General features: G+C 39.7%; 1 protein-coding gene across 3 annotated transcripts in view; it reads right to left on the bottom strand.

Annotated features, from left to right (window-relative positions):
* The window catches only part of ITGA6 (integrin subunit alpha 6), a 73291-nt gene that overhangs the window by 23688 nt on the left and 32146 nt on the right, over nucleotides 1-17457 (bottom strand). For all 3 annotated transcript variants that reach the window (XM_029071942.2, XM_007671229.3, XM_001514610.5), the window contains exons 2-9: nucleotides 15986-16110; nucleotides 13999-14078; nucleotides 10476-10734; nucleotides 8017-8148; nucleotides 3925-4135; nucleotides 2490-2683; nucleotides 2295-2383; nucleotides 516-634 (exon numbers count right to left, since the gene is read on the bottom strand). In XM_029071942.2, the coding sequence (XP_028927775.1) occupies nucleotides 516-634; nucleotides 2295-2383; nucleotides 2490-2683; nucleotides 3925-4135; nucleotides 8017-8148; nucleotides 10476-10734; nucleotides 13999-14043 (1049 nt within the window). In that variant the 5' untranslated portion in view covers nucleotides 14044-14078; nucleotides 15986-16110. The remainder of the gene's footprint in view (nucleotides 1-515; nucleotides 635-2294; nucleotides 2384-2489; nucleotides 2684-3924; nucleotides 4136-8016; nucleotides 8149-10475; nucleotides 10735-13998; nucleotides 14079-15985; nucleotides 16111-17457) is intronic.

Raw genomic sequence — 17457 nt, 5'->3', positions numbered from 1 at the left:
CACAAGTGAACTTGTTGCCCCAGAAAATACCAAAAAGTCATTTTGGTGCTTATACTTCAGATGCTCAAAAGAACATATTGTATAGAAAGAAGATTTGAGTTTGTTGCCTTGTTGTCTGTATTCTGATCAATTTTGCATTTTACTGCAAATACCTTATCCTCTTTGGGCAACATTAGTGTTGAAGAGAAACACTTTCAGATTGTGCTTCTAGCTATACCCATTTCCCCCTGCCCACATTTAAATCTACCTGTGTAATAAGAAGCATTATATTCCTTGCTTTTTCAGCAGAGAAATGTGCTCTGAAGAAAGTGATTATATAGGGCAGAACCAAAGTGAAATATGTGCTTGAAACCCTATGTGGATAAAATAGCAAGTTCCCTATCAAACCCTGGAGGAACTCCAAAAGGATCTGCCTATAAATTCCCCAAACCTTGGGAGTACAGGCACTAAGCTTAAGAACTTTCAACCCAAACTCTAACATTTCAAACTAATGAAAATGAACGTCCCATATTCACCTGAAAATGAACACAGAATCTGAGAGGGAACCAACGGCAATATCAGGATAGGAGTTTTGATCAAGATCCATATTTCCAGCAATTGAGTACCCAAAGGATTGAGTTTGACTCTCAAGAATCTACAATGAATAGATGATAGGAATATTTAATGAGCAATAAAAATGTTTTATCTTTTCTTGTTTGTCTACACCTATATCCCTAAAATGAACATAGCTATAAACCACACATTCAGATTCAAAGGTCTACAGAATTGCTTCACTTTGTGGACATCTCCTGATAGCTAGTGGGTATAGAGGGACAAATAGGAAGTATACTTGATCAAAATAAAAAGTCAAGATATTGCTAAAATTTCTTCAGCAGATTTGGTTTTTTGGATTTTTTCGGGGGGGAGGGGAGAGTTTGAGGGGAGTGGAGAAAAAAGCTGAATTACCAGATAATTACCTCAATTTTCTACATAAGTACCACATCCAGAGGAACAATGTGATATCAACTCTCAACTTTTATATCAAATCTTAAAATAGACACAAAGCAAAGAAAAAGGAGCCAGAACAAAGACAGAGGCTGTCTCTACCCAGGCAAAGGGAAATGAATTATGGATCAAAACTCAAGATAATACTTCTTTCATAACAGTATAGAAGACACCATATTCCCTAGAACATGGGCAAGTAATACACTTCACTTTACCAGTGTAAAAACAAGTATTAATTCATTGTAAATGACGCTTTTTGAAACTTTATATCATGATCAGTACATAGTTATTAAACCAGTTATTTTTCAAGTGGTACAGTGGAGTAAGACTTTCGCAAAAAGTACACAGAACAGCAGCAAGGAATCAGTATTTAATTCAATGACTCCTTCACAAAGTTTTAGGCACTCTAACCACAGGCAAATGGGAAAATGGGTTCTATTTTCCTGAACATGGAAGAAACCGGGAGAATGGCACAATCCACAACAAAAGCACTCAGTCTAATAAATACCATTTAAATGGCTTTTAAAGAGGCCGTAACAGCAGTGTAAATAACAACAACCAATTTGAACACTGGCAGGAATCATATGGCAAAATATGAGGCTCGGTGCCAATGGTGGTGTCTGCCTGAAAGATTTATTTTAAAGAAAATAAATTTGCATGGCAAGGTTCGCCTGCACTTGAACAATGAAAGCTGATGGCAGCTCTGTCAGCAGGGGCTGGGCTAGGATATGTATATGCTCCTATGCACTTATAAAGGGAGAGAGAGATAAGAAGATAGTTTGTCCTTTGTCTCAAAAAATATGAAAAAGTGATTATTGCATCAGAGCAGTCCTGAGTCCTGGGAAAGGCTCTTGAGCTCCACGTAGTAGTACTGGTCAAGAGCTGAGAGTCACCAGGAAGCTGATGACTCCATTATCTCTTGAAGTTCCTGGAAAGGCAGAGAGCCCCTTCAACTCTAAACTGTGACAAGAGAAAGGTCCATGAACACCTACACTGGATGAAAAATAATGCCAGGAGTTTACATAAAAGGAGAGAGTTTGTGAATATTGACTTTCTCCTACTCTGGCTCAGGGATGCCTATTTGAAAGGACCCGCTGTTGGGTAAGCCCTGCATTTTCTTAATCACAAACCTCACTAGGTGGAAAATAACTCTCTGAACTTCACCTGTGACAACTCCTTAGTGAACTCAAGTCTTTTAGTACAATACTGTGCTCTACTGCAGAAAACACTGAGTAAATTCTGATTATACATAAAATGCTGATGTGACACAGCATTGCAAGTCAAATACTGGGTTTAGGATATTTGATTACCTGTGTGGGTTTGGTATTGATTCCATTTGGGGATCCATGATATATATAAACCTTCCCAGAACCATCATATGGTGCTCCTACTGCAATATCTGTTGACAACACAACATTCTGAAGGCATAATATTTTCAAAACATTATCAGATCATTCAAATCTTAATTTTTTAATGTCCTAACAGCCTTCTTGCTGCTATCTCACCTGGATAGCCATCCTGATTAATGTCACCAATGTTTTCAACCGCAATGCCAAACATTGAATCTTTGGTCCCATTCAGGCGAATTGGCCTCTCATTATTCCACTTGCCTTTCTGGTTCATATAGACATAGACCGCACCCCCAACTTTCCCTTCTTTATCAAAATATTGTGGTGCTCCAATAACAATGTCTTGCCAGCTGGAAAAAAGGGGCACAGGATGGAGAGAACTGTAAATGAAAGATACAGACACTTGGCAGTTTACAGAATCCAGATACAATTTGATTACATATGCTACTCACACCAACTCAGAGACTGGCTATGTGAGAAAATAATATTGGTGGTGAAAGGCCACATACGGAGGCCCAATCAGTTATTTGATGGTATTTACTGAACACTTAGTGAGGACACTGTACTAAATGCTTGGGAGAGTATGAGGAGAGAGGCCCAATGCTGTTTGGGCCCTTACCACCTTGACTGTGAGTCAAAATCCAAGGGAACACCAGAACCTATACACTCTTCCGCCTCTTTGATGCACAGGGGATGGTCTGGGGCCAGAGCAGAGTTTCCACAGTACAACCCTGTGGTAATCTCAGGAATCCCAATAATGGCCGGGGCTCTGTCAGACCAGAAGAGGGTGGCTGTGTCAAAGAGATTCTTTCTTTGAGACCACTGGATTCTTTTTAATTTGTCATGTCTTATGTTGTCGAGTCGTCTCTGACCCATACTAATGCACATGACCATACATGGACACATCTCTCTCAGAACACTCCACACCCATCAGCAATTGTTCTGGTATCTAAATATCTACTTTTTTATTAGCCATATTAATTTAGACCCAAAAGAACTCATGCTAAAATTGAAACTAGGTCTGTGTACTGAATAAAATGTTAATAAAGGCTAACAGTAGACCCCATACCACTATACTAATAATATGGTACTTAAGTGCTTACTATATACCAAGCACTGTTCTAAGCAGTGGGGTAGATATTACATAATCAGATTGGACAGTCTCTGTCCCACATAGGGGTCACAATCTTAATCCACATTTCTAGATGAGGTAACAGAGGCACAGAAAAGTTAAGTAATTTGCCCAAGGGCACACAGCAGACATGTGGCATAACCAGGATTAGAACCCAGGTCCTTCTGACTCCCAGGCCCATGCTCTATCCACTAACCCACAGTGACTTCTTCAGCTCACTGTCTATAGACACATTTGGCCATGAGAGAAAATTTGGAGCATCCTGAGTGGCTGCTCACCCAACTGTACTTTTCCAACTGCTTTAGTATGTGCTGTGCATACAGTGAGCTCAATCAATACTGTTGAGTGATTTGATAAAAATTGATTAGACTGGGAAAAGCTGCTCCATTGCTTGCGAGGTCTTACAGGCAATTTAGCAATGCAAGTGTCCAGAAAAGGAGCCCATCGAGAAATTCTTACCCATCTTTGTTCAGGTCCACTACTGCCACATCATAGCCAAAGGAAGAGGCCAACCCTTCTCCTTCAAAAAGATGCTCACAAATAAGGCGCGTTTCTTTCAGGACCCTCTTTAGCAGAACCACCGCTCCACTATGGTTGGCTCTCGGAGCCCCTGATACAAAAGTAATCTCATCTTTGGAAATAATTCCTTTTCCTGAATCCAGGGAGAAACCTAGAAAAATAAAGCAAAATATTACATCATTCTCATCTCTGGTTACAGCGGAGATGAGAAGTGAAGTTAGCGCTGGCCCTCACCATTATTCCACATTGCTTATCCCTTTAAAAGAGCTCAAGACTTGATTAGGTTCCAGAGTCAAAAGAACTGGCAAACAAATGTGAGCATCAAAAGGAATGAAGGACACATAAGTGCTTTCTATGAATATTAAAGACTCTAAAAAGAAGTCTGTTGCTAGTTAGCATGTACAGTAAAAGCTTTGTTATCTGGCACTGTACCAACAAGAAAGCTTTATTAAACAGCATCTTAGATCCTCCCTCCGGGCACAAGAGCACCCCTGGAAGACTAATAAACCCTTGGAAGGAAGTTTTCACCCAGCAGGGAGGATACGGTAAATCAGTACTGGTTTAAGCCTCCACGATGAGTACTCCAGCTGAGTTCATTTTTTTCTAGTCTTTCTCCCTTGGAGTCGATCAGTGAGGTGTCTGCTAAGCTGATAGGCCAACTAGGTTCTTTCCCTAACAAAAACATTGTTAGAGATACATCCAAGATTCTACATAATACTACTTATGGTATTTGTTAAGTGTTGACAATCTGCCAAGCACTATACTAAACACTGGGGTAGATAAAATACAATACAATCAGTTCCTGTCTCACATGGGGCTCACAGTCTAAGCAGGAAGGAGTAGAATTTAATCCCCATTTTATAGATAAGGAAACAGAGGCACAGAGAAGTTAAGTGGCTTGACTAGGATCACACAGCAGACACGTGGTAGAGCCAGGACTAAGATCCAGGACCTCTGACTCTCAGGACCGTGCTCTTTCCACTGTCTCAAGCCATGCTCTTCTCCACCAAATACAATAATTTAAACTCAGCCAATTCTTTTATTAGTCAATGAGTTCCATGTCCCTTGATTCCACTATTTGCAATGTTTCTTCAGGCACCACCCATTTCCCCAGCAAGTGGCATAACAAAGGCATAACAAAGCTTTGACTACATTCAAAGGTGTTGTGAATATCACAAACGCCACCTAGTACAGGCTTTGCACATAGTAGGCATTCAATAAATACTGCCACTGAGGCTGATTAGTGGCTAGAATGGGAGTAAAACTATTACTAATTAATCTCATTATCAAACCAGATCAAATACTTGAGTCTTTAATATACAACAGATAGTACTCATACATTTTACACAAACTTGTTCAGTCACAATCATGCAAAAAAAAAAGCATGCTATTTGATGCTGTCATACAGAATTTGAGAATCTAGTGTAAACAATAGTGGTGAATAAACTGGCTTTCATCTTTTATCTCTGGAGACTGCTTATGTGAAAGTCATTCAGATAGAGTAATTAACCTTGTACAAGTGACATGCAAACTTTAAAAACTAGGGATTGGTTCACCCACTTCCCGTTATTTCACCTTTAAAAACTTCACCACTACCGTTCACCTTCTCAATTATGAAAGTTTACTGCAACTGAGTTGAGCACCAAGAATGCTGTGAATACTGTTTCATTCCAAACCTTTAGTAATGATGATGATGATGATAATGACATTTGTTAAGCGCTTACTATGTGCAAAGCACTGTTCTAAGCACTGAAGAGGATACAAGGTGATCAGGTTGTCCACGTGGGGCTCACAGTCTTCATCCCCATTTTACAGATGAGGTCACTGAGGCACAGAGAAGTTAAGTGACTTGCCCACAGTCACACAGCTGACAAGTAGCAGAGCCGGGATTCGAACCCATGACCTCTAACTCCCAAGACCGGGCTCTTTCCACTGAGCCACGCTGCTTCTCCAGAAAATTATCAGAGAGCTCCTGTCAGAAAGTTATCTGACAACTGAATCCCTGTCATGACATGCCTTCTATTGGAAGATTCTTTTGCTTTTTTTTTGAAATGGAAAAAATAAACTTATGTTCAAGAGTGGATAAAAATATGGGTTGAAAGTAAATGACCAAGACAATTTCCTTGTCGCTTCAGTGGTCACAAACCTAGGTAGTTACTGGTCATCACGTCGATGGTTTTGTTGGCCCTGACACTGGGAGGTTGTGTTTTGTATACAAACTGATCTGGATCTGTATAGGCAACACTGGTCAAAAACAGAAGGCCTGTGCACACACAAATGAGGGAGAGATTGAAGAAAACAATTAAGCTTGATAAGCAGTGTGATAAACGGTCATATTGCTCTTTGGATAACTACTGACATGTCAACAGCCAAGGAATCCTTTTTAGCACTGCAATACCTACCCAAAGTTCTAGAAAGTTTGTTTGTTCCTACCACTCTCTGATGAAGCCAATGGGACTTTGAATAATTATAAAAATAATTAATGTATTGTTAAGCCCTATGTGCCAGGCACTGTACTAAGCACTGGGGTGGATACAAGGAAATCGGGTTGGACACAGTTCCTTTCCTGCATAGGGTTCACAGTCTTATTTCCCATTTTACAGATGAGGTAACTGAGGCGCAAAAAACTGAAGTGACTTGCCTAAGGTCACACAACAGACAAGTGAAGGAGCCAGAATTAGAGCTTCCAGGCCCCTGCAAGAGTCAAACCCGCAGACAGCACTGAGCCACAAAATGTGAACAGGACAACTAGGCTTATTTAAAATTCCACTTCTTTGAGAACCCACCCCAAAGTGGGCAAATGCAGTGATGTAAGAGTTGCAAATACTTTCAAATAGAAGTGTTTAACTGTAGGCATTTATTGCAAAAATCCCAAGGGGCCTCAGCAGTGTTTTAGTAAATGCTTGTTTCTGTCACAGCAACCTCTTCCACTTTGGATATGTTCCTTGAGGAGATAAACATTTGTGTAAAGCTGTTATAAACTCCATCCAATTAAATTATCTGTACCTGAAGCAAACACTTTATTTGAAAACTATTACCAATGTAGACTGGTTGATCAGTTACGGGGGAACCCAAGCCATCTACAGTTGATCTTCAATCCCAGAGCTATTAATTCATCCGATAGCAGTAGCACCAGCTGGATCAGAGTGCTGAGCATTTATTACTTTTCTCAGAAAAAGCGTTAATGAAAATAAAATAATATAATAACTGGGGCTGTCTTTCATTTGGTTACTCTTTTCTTTTTGCCTCTATTTCATTTGACTCCTGGTCTTTTAGCTTTCAAAGCCCTTTTGAGGGTTTTCTCTCTCCCTTTTGGCAAATTTTTCTTCTGATCCTGATACTCAACACAGCTATGCTTTTTTCATCTGCTTGGCTCCTGGACTTGTAATAGTATCACCAACAATTTATCCAAGGACACACTTTCTCTCTTTTTCTTTTGCTTGCAAAAGTTCGTAAGGTTGTCTAAGATTTATTTACTGGGAGGTTTTTGTGCACCACAGAAATTGCTCAATCCACCTCAAGAATTTAAGTTTGAAAAGCCCTTCTGTCTTCAACGACCACGGCACACTTCAATAATTCAGAGCCAATATTAGCAATGCAGAGAAGGCTTAGAGGTTAAGAAACTGGTGTGAGATGCAATTTCAACTCTTCAGTAATGCTTTAGCAGCCATGCTCAGAAACTTAAGTCAGTGCCACTTGCCAAAAGCCAAAGTAGGTCCCAGGATTCTAAATTCAGAAGCAATACTTACCCTTTTGGAGATAACGATCATCACAAAAGAATTGAAGATCTTCAGCAGGTCATTTTAGAGAATCTTTACATTTGGGGCTCAAAGAATTCCCCACAAAGCAGCATTTTACACTTCCAATGGCCCCCAAAATGCAGGAGGAGGAGGAATCGAATATGGGGGTTTAGTTTGCACTTAACTCATTCCATGTGCTAGTTACATTTCCTTTAAGTTTATTCCTACCAAATATTGAGACCTCACGTGTGCAAGAGATTAGAAAACTTCCATCATCTGTGTTTATTCCTACCTAAGTAACTGTTGGCTGAAACAGGAACTTGACTCTCATCTAGGTCAGATTCACCACCAATCTCATAAGGTCCATCATCAAAGATATCCATTGTGAAAAAGGTGTTATTCTTTTGCTCTGCACGTACAATCCCTGAAAGAATGAAATGGTAAAATAAAAAGGAATAAAAACAAATAAACACAAAAACTAATGGTTCCTAACAAATTATTTACATTACTATGATGAGAGGGAGAGGAGAAAGAGGAGGAATGATAACTAGGATATAGCAATCATTTATTTACATTTCAACCAACTGGGAATTTGTATTTTTTTTTAGTAACAACATTATGTTTATCTCTTTGAAAGCTGGGAGCTTAATTGACGTCCTTTATGAATGCCTGAAGCGAGATGGAAAATGTAACAAAACACTGGACAAGTGCACCATGAACCTGTTTCACCGCCCCCTGTTAAAGCAGATAAATATTGATTTAATATCTTTATTATGGTGTTACCAGTCAACATTAACATATTAAATTCAAATCACTGAAGCTAATGAGGTTATAAATCAAGTAATTGGGTTTCAAAAGTCAGTAAAACTGTTCAAAACTCAGAGCTCAGACTATTATTCCTCAAATTAACAAACTTATTATCCCCCACCTCTGTGGACATAAAAAATATAAAAGGGTTATCCAACCACAGCTGTACCCTACAATCTCTGTTGCTCACTCACACTTCTCTAAACAACACTGATGTTATAAGAGACTAAATTTTTATAAAGTTACCAATTCCATCTTTTTCCAGTGCCCATAAATTAGGACTAATAATTTAATTCCATTGCAGACTGACATCTGCCTGGGAAATAATGAAAATCAGTACTAACCAACAACTTAGAAGGGTTTTTTGGCTATAAATTTCTTATTGGATTAAAACAGAGTAATTCAGAGTTTGCACAGTTATACAAATGAAATATTTCAATCATTTGAAACAAACAGGCATATAGGTTAAGAATTTTGGAAGGAGAAAGGGAAGGGACATTGTTTACAGTAGTATAGCAATATCTATTTTAAAAAGTCAGGTAAATTTCTCAGTAGGAATTAAGCCTGAGCTTATTATTCTATTGATTTTCTAATAATAATAACAATTATTAAGCACTTATTATGTGCCAAGCACTGCACTAAGTCCTGGGGTGTATACTAGCGAATCAGGTTGGACACAGTCCCTATCCCACATGGGGCTCACAGTCTTTACCTCATTTGTAAAATGGGGATAACTAAGGCACAAAAGTTAAGTGACTTGCCCAAGGTCATACAGCAGACAAGGGGCAGACAGAGCCAAATCAATCATATTTACTGAGTGCTTATTGTGTGCAAAGCACTGTACCAAACACTTGGGAGAGTACAACAGAATAGTATCAGAGATGGTAGACACATTCCCTGCCCACAATGAGTTTACAGTCTTCAGGATTAGAACCCTGGTTTTTCTGACTCCCAGGTCTATTCTCTATCTAGTAGACTACGTTGCTTCTAATGGAAAATTTTATTTGTAGAATCAAAGTCCGGGGGAAACCTTGATCTTAATTTTCTACAGGGGTGGAATTTCAGGAATCATCTGGACTATCATTTTCTACTCCCAGACTACTACTGAATCTTAAAATTAAACTCACTAACATACAAATTTTTGCCCACAGCAAAAGCTCTCCTCATTTAACATTTTATTTTCTTAACCAGATCTTCTTCTGAGGTGTAACATGTAGGTTAAAGAAAGCATTTTTGAATGAAAAGGAAGACTAGTCCACAGAAAAATCAAATGAAATTCAATTGAAACAGACGTAACATATATTGCTCTGGACCAAAAATAATCCCCGGCAAAGTCAGAAAACTCCTGGGAGCAGAAACCTTGATTGGATGTTATAGAACCAAACAAAATCCCCAGGCATATGGACAGAAATAGTCAAATAGCAGAGGTTGGGAAGCCATCCACCTCATTCAACATTGGTCAACTCCTTATCCAAAAATTGCACCCAATTTTGATCCCTGTATTTTAAAAAGAATGTAGAGAAAACTAATAGGGTCCAGAACTCGAAATAATTAAAGGAAAGAAAATAGACCTCGAGGGATGGGCCACAGAATCAGGTAACCCTGTCCAGAAAAAAAAGAGGCTCCATAGATGGTCTTCAAGGGTGTGAAGAAATTGTTCTCCACTCCACAGAGGTATGGGTGTAAACTGCAGCAACAAGAGAAAATCCATTTCAACATTAGGAAGAATTTCAGAATGAATTAAATGCTGGAACAGATTATCAAGGTAAATTAAAAAATCTCCATCTCTGGAGAACTTGAAAAATGAATGTAAGCTATATTCCTGGATAACAGTCATTCATCTGCCTGGAAGCAGAGAGTTGGGCTAGGTGACTTCCATAAACACAGTGTAGTTTCTCCCAGGGTTACTGGAAAGCCTGATCACCAGAATATTAAATACCATACCTTTCCAATTATAGGTGCCAGGAGCTCCAAACACAACATAATGAAAGTCTTTCGTAAAAGTAGCAGCTACACCTTGCTGGCAAGAACCAAATTTCTCATGGCCTCGGAGACGACCATCACAAAAATGCCAGTCCCCGCCCTCCATGTCATCATCTCCAATAGTGAGCTTCTGACTGAGTATATAACACCTTCCAATTATATCCCGTGACTCCTGCTTTGTGTTTACATGTTGCCTTCTCTCATATCGATGGGCACACGTCTGCAAGAGCAAAAGAGAGGAAGAGGAGAAAGGCTAGAGTTTAGTTTATAACATGATAAATTTGAACTTCATGCTGAATTAACAAAAGAAGAAAATTCCGTGCAGTTAATTTCAAGAAGAAATCCTTCCCCAAATGACATGAGGAACAAGCCATCTGATGTCTAGATTCCAGAATCCCTTTGTAATTATCAGCTGTAGAGAGTTTCCAAATTCAACTGTGACCTAAAATGTTGCCAGGAATATCTAACAACTCTCAACTAGCTGAGGAAAATATGAAGATATTCTCAGACAACTCACCTTCACAATTTTTTATGGTATTTGTTAAGCACTTACTACGTGCCTAACACTCTCGTAAGTGCTGGGGTAGCTACAAGTTAATTAGATCGGACCCAGTCCCTGTCCCACATGGGGCTCACAGTCTAAGTAGGAGGGAGAACAGGTATTCAAGACCCATTTTACAGTTGATGAATCTGAGGCACAGAGGAGTTAAGTGACTTTCCAAGGTCACACAGCAAGTGATGGGCAAAGCCGGATTAGAACCCAGGTCTTCTGACTCCCAGGCCCATGATTTTTCCACTAGTCCATGCTGCTTTCTAATTCATCTACTTCCAATAACTGCGCAAGTAGTATCAATCTTCACCCTAACAAGGATGTGACAGAGAAGTAAATTTGTATTCTGGAAGATAAAAACCAATGCCAATCTCACTTATGCATCAAAGAATGTTCATGCAGCATAAACCAACAGGAAATTTTTCCTTGAGAACAGCACTATCCTTCACTAATGGACAGCCTCATTGGAGAAGGCAGAGATGGAATTTGGAAGATTGATTTCTAAGGCAAACTACCCTTGGCTTTAAAGCACTCAATCAACTTGAACCACCCTACCTCATCTCACTAATCTCCAACTACAGCCCAGCATGCAAACCCTGCTCCTCTAGTGTCAGCTTACTCAATGTGCTCTGATCTTGCCTACCTCAGCACCGACGCCTTTCCCACGTCTCCCTACTAGCCTGTTATACTTTAACCTCCCAAGTGCTTAGTACAGTGCTCTGCACACAGCAAAAGCTCAATAAATACGAATGAATGAATGGAACTCCCTCCCCCTCCTCGATATACACCAGGCCACTACTCTCTCTACCTTCAAAGTATTTTTAAAGTTCCATCTCCTCCAAGAGGCCTTCCCCGATTAAGTCCTCTTTTCCCCGGCTCGCTCTCCCTTCTGTGTTGTCTAGGCACTGGGATTTGTGACCTTTGGATATGTGACATCCCCCATCCTCAATCCCAACCATTTATGCAGAGAAGCAGTGTGGCTTAGTGGAAAGAGCCCGGGCTTGGGAGTCAGAGGTCATGGGTTCTAATCCTGGCTCCGCCGCTTGCCAGCTGTGTGACTTTGGGCAAGTCACTTAACTTCTCTGTGCCTCAGTTACCTCATCTGTAAAACGGGGATTAAAAACTGTGGGCCCCAAGTGGTGCAACCTGATCACCTTGTATCCCCCCAGCGCTTAGAACAGTGCTTTTTACATAGTAAGCACTTAACAAATACCACATTATTATTATTATGTAGATATCTTTAAACAACATATTATGAATTATTTACTCATATTAATGTCTTTCTCCTCCTCTACAGCGTAAACTCGTTATGGGCAGGGACCGTGACTGCTAATTCTGTTGTACTCTCCCAAGCGTTCAGTACAGTGCTCTGTACATAGTTCTTCTTCAAATGCCTTTGAGTCATTTCCACCTCATAGCAACTCCATGGAAACGCCCTTTTCAGAACATCCCATTTTCAGTTGTAAGGTTGTTCTGGTATATGTATCCATAGAGTTTTCTTGGTAAAGGAATGGAAGTGGTTTACCATTGCATTCTTCCGCACAGTAAAAACTTGAGTTTCTGCTGTTGTCTTTGATCAACATTTTGACCACTTGATCATCCACCTTGTATCTTTCCCATGCTGCTGCGGTCCAGCACAGGTGAATTGACTTTGTTGACTTTGCTTCATCTTACACCGCTCCATTATGGATAGCCCTATATGGCATAACTCTAAGCTTCATCAACATATGCTAACTCTCCTGCTATGATAAGGTGATTCATAAGAGAGTTGCACATAGTAAATACTCAATAAATTTGATTGACTGGTTGATTGATAAGGCTGCCATGAAAGGAAAGAATTACCTATTCTGTCAGGAAGGAAGATCTCAAGAATATACTGCTTGCCCCAATTTCACATTTTTAAGAAGCATCAACTGAATGTAACCTCAAAAAATAAAGCAGGAAATAAATATGCTGCTTGGAAAAGTAACATATCCTCCATTCTGATTTTTAATCTGAAAAGAGAGTCGGAAGTTGACTCATCCCATGGTCTGATCTGGAGGCTACCCATTTTGGAGAATTATTAAAACAAATAACTAAGAGATCTTTTCACTTCTCCAAAAATTCTTTGCTCCTCTTGGTGTTCATTATAAATATGTCACTCAGGAGTAGACATGCATATAACTAAATCTCAACACATTTTGGAAGCAAGAGATTAATGGTGCTTAACTGACCACTTGATTTTGAGTTAAAAAATATTAAAGGAGTCACTGCTGGTCCTTAGAACAAGGTTTCACTGTACTCATGCTTTAAATTTCCCTGTTTTTTCTTGTTTGGATCTTACCTATGACTCCACTGGACCAAAACCATCTAATTCTAGGTGTCAAGCTGTAGCTTTCACTGGTTCAGTAAGCTTCCTTCAGATTTTAGACTCCCCAATACTAAAGACAGAAAAGATTAAACTCATGGCTTTTTCAACGCCTGAAAGAACAAAAGAGTGGATGACTACTACAGTCTAGCCCACACACTCCGCTCCTCTAGTGCTAGCTTATTCACTGTGCCCTGAACTCACCTATCTCACCATCAACCCCCTTCCTACATCCTCCCCTTAGCCTGGAACTCCCTCCCTCTCCATATTCACCAGACCACCACTCTTTCCACCTTCAAAGCATTATTAATCAATCAATGGTATTTATTGAGAGCTTACTATATGTAGAGCACTGTACTATTCACTTGGGAGAGTACAATACAACAGAATTAGCAGATATGTTCTCTGCTCATAGTGAGGTTACTTACAGTCTAGAGGGAAGTGTACCATTGTTACCATTGATTGATGACTAGAAATGAGTTACTATTCTATACCTTCCTCCTCCTTCCCCAGTTCTTAGGGTAAAAAACCTAGAGAAGCTTAACTCTAAAAAAACCATTTTTTCTCATTTTTCCATTTACACTTACCACCACTTTTCCCCCTGGGCCTTGACTCTGAACAGTCACGCCCATCCACTGATCTTCCTTACTTTCCAATGAGGGGTCAGCTGTAGAGTAGCAGAAGAGAGAGACACACAGTTACGCACTTTAAAATGTTTAGAAAATAACTTTACAAATAAATTCCAAAAGAGTTTCCCAGTTCCCATTACCTTCCATTCTCCTCCCCCCGGAAGTTCTGGAGAAGTGTAATGAGCATCCTTTATGACTCCTCCCACTTTTTCATACTTTAAGCAGCTCTTGAAATCCCACTGCTTCCTGATATAGGACTAAATTTCCCCAGGGTCTCATAATTGCCCCTGCTCCTCCCATCCTCATTTTTCATTATGAGCTTTCAGAGTCAGAGCCAGAGTCAGTGGCTGAATCAAGATCCTTGTACCTTCCACTAGCATTTAGTACAATCCACGCAAGTGAATAATAAATGGCAAAAAAAATTCAAACGCATAACTTCCAGGATGCCTTTCTACTCCAAAGCTAATAAAGTGGGAGAAGTGATAATGCCAACAGTTTGCTTTAATTTTTGTTTTCATTCAATTAGTTTAGTTGTTCAAGCGTCCTGGATGTCTGATAGACATACTGTAAACTCTCAGAGGAAATGGAAAGTGTTTAATTTACTTTACATGATGCCAAGCACAGTTCTTCAAGCACATACACATTTAAAAAATATTTTGGGATGAAGAGAACTATAATTAGTAAACAAGGCTATTGAATATGTCACAATTTCCACACAGCCTGTCCTTTACTCCCTCTCTGATCAATTAGAAGAATGACCTTACTGTAGGGGGACTTTCATACTACTAAACCAAAGGGCTCTGAGTAAGAGGGTGTTTAATATACATTGTTTGATAATGAGAAATTCAAACATACCACATTTGTTCCCAATTATTCTCACTTAAGAGATTGAGGTCCTAGAGTAGTTTCCATCTCTTATTTCTAGCCAAATGGACCAAAGGCTATGGCCCCTCAGGACATGATTATCTAGCCAAAGAAGGGTGTTGCACAGTTAGAACTGTCTCAAATTATTATGCAATAATTTCATGACCCTTAACTTCAGATCAACTTTCTAAGTTTAGTAGATGACAAGCTAAGTTTCCTTCAACACTGCCAAGTGTCAGTAGTTATATTTTCCATCTGGTGATGATGGAGTTACTCATTTTTGCTTGGTTTTTTTTTTCCCTTTCCTTTTTGTCACCAAGAGAGACTTTCAAAGTTTGAGAGCATTAAGCCTGACTTAAACTAGTGATGCACTGAATGAAAGTAGAGTTGGCACTGAAGTCTTATTCTGATTTTACCCAGGCTTTGCTCTAGGCTTTTGAACACATCGACCCCTTAATTTCTCCCTTTACTAAGATAGGGGAAGTAATACTAAATTTCCCAGAGGCACAAAAGAAAAAACCAATTTAAACATTCCAAAAAACATGATAATACTGCATGAGCAGTGGGCAAGAAGAATCTACCAGTGAAAAATATCTGCCTCCTGTTTTATTTCTGCAGTAAAGAGAGCAAGCAAGTACTGGAAGTGTATGCATGGCCTTGAAATCTAGTATGTCAATTTGTCATAAAGTGCCCTATATAGATGTGTGCATGGTGTGTGTGTGTGTGTGTGTGAAATCACATATACACACACATAATTAGTGTAGGATATGGTTTTCTTAAATGGTGGTGTTCATTTGAAGCACTGGAGTGACACACAAAAAAAAAATCAAAGTGTTGTTTAGAAGCCATTTCCTTTCCATATGACGTATACTTTAATGTAAAACTACTGTACTTAAAAGTGCTTTTTTCTCCAATTTAAACTTGCTCAGCTTTCCCGCACCAGGTTAAGCAACAGCAAATCTTCTGAAAGTAGACAATTGTTATCTCCTCTTTAAATAGTAGTTTTAAAACATGCTAAAGCCAAGGAAGGACCAGAGTCATCATTCACAAGATTCTGAAAAAGAGCTTCAGATTAACTTACCATCATTATCAAATTCAATCCGCTTGCATTCCAATGAAGATGAAATATCACAGCTGTACAGCCCTCCGGTCCTGTTGGCTTTCTGCTGAGGGAGAGCTTTTGCCCGAGGAGCTCCCACCAACAACCTGGTAATCAGAATAAGCAAAGCACAGGTTCAGAGGCTGGAAAAGTGAGGTGGGGGTTGAATGAAGATTTTCCCCCAAAAGATACTAAAACAAATCAAACAGAACAAATCAAACAATCAGCTCACAACTTCCCGAAGAATGGACAATACTAGAGAGGAAGCCACATGGCTTCAGGGAACAGCAAATGGAGCTGGGTCAATTCCCTTTTAGGACAGATGTTCGCTGATTTCACTTCATCTACTCGATCCTACTTGCATTTCCATTTTGGGAATCTGTTGGTTAAGGGTATTTATTGCCATTGTTCTTGTCTGTCCGTCTCCCCCAATTAGACTGTAAGCCCGTCAAACGGCAGGGACTGTCTCTATCTGTTACCGACTTGTTCATTCCAAGCACTTAGTACAGTGCTCTGCACATAGTAAGCACTCAATAAATACTACTGAATGAATGAATGAGGGTAATTCAGGTTGATTTATGGAACAACCATAGTTAGAATCAAAAGGAAAGGAGCAGCAGTTGACTAGAGAAAGATAAACAGGTGAGTGAGACCGGGGAAGAGCTGAAAGAGAAAATGAAAGGCAAGGGAGTGGAAACAGAAAAGTTGCAAATCAATGGAAAGAAGTAAATGAACAAGAGAGTACATCAATCTCATCCAGGGCCAAACTGTCCCAACAGGATCCTGGGAAAATCCTAGGAGGTTTGATGTCAATTTGAGATTTTCCCACAGACGCAGAAATAGCATGGCGTAGTGGATAGAGCACGGGCCTGGGAGTCAGAAGGTCATGGGTTCTAATCCTGGCTCTGTAACCTGTCTACTGTGTGACCTTGGACAAGTCACTTCACTTCTCTGAACCTCAGTTACCTCATCTGTCAAATGGGGATTAAGACAGCATCCTGACTACCTTGTATCAACACCAGCGCTTAGAACAGTGCCTGGCATGTAGTATGCGCTTAAATACCATAATTATTATTATTATTAAGGGAAAGAAAGTGACTTAAAAATACTATTCGAATGGAGAGAGTAAATACATGAATGGTGGTGGGTAAAATACAGAAGATTTTACACCTTAAACTCTCTTAGCAGTCACGTACGTGTTTCCTGACATTGATGCCCAAATCTGCTTGGCTGTGATCTAAATGGTAGGAGGTAGCATGGGTCCTCAGTCTTTCTATCCTTCATAGCAGGAAGGTGGTAGAGAATTTTCAGGATAGAATCAACAATACGAGTGCTGAGCTGAATACCCTGTAATTCTCCTCCAGGCAGGGTTTTTCCTCACACATTTCCCCTTAAGACTAGGCTCATTGCAAGCTACAATTGTTTCTGTCAACACTGGGGTACTGTACTCTCCC

The sequence above is a fragment of the Ornithorhynchus anatinus genome, chromosome 9, assembly GCF_004115215.2.
Source record: "Ornithorhynchus anatinus isolate Pmale09 chromosome 9, mOrnAna1.pri.v4, whole genome shotgun sequence".
Classification (NCBI taxonomy): domain Eukaryota; kingdom Metazoa; phylum Chordata; class Mammalia; order Monotremata; family Ornithorhynchidae; genus Ornithorhynchus; species Ornithorhynchus anatinus.
This window is presented reverse-complemented; position numbering and strand designations above follow the sequence as displayed.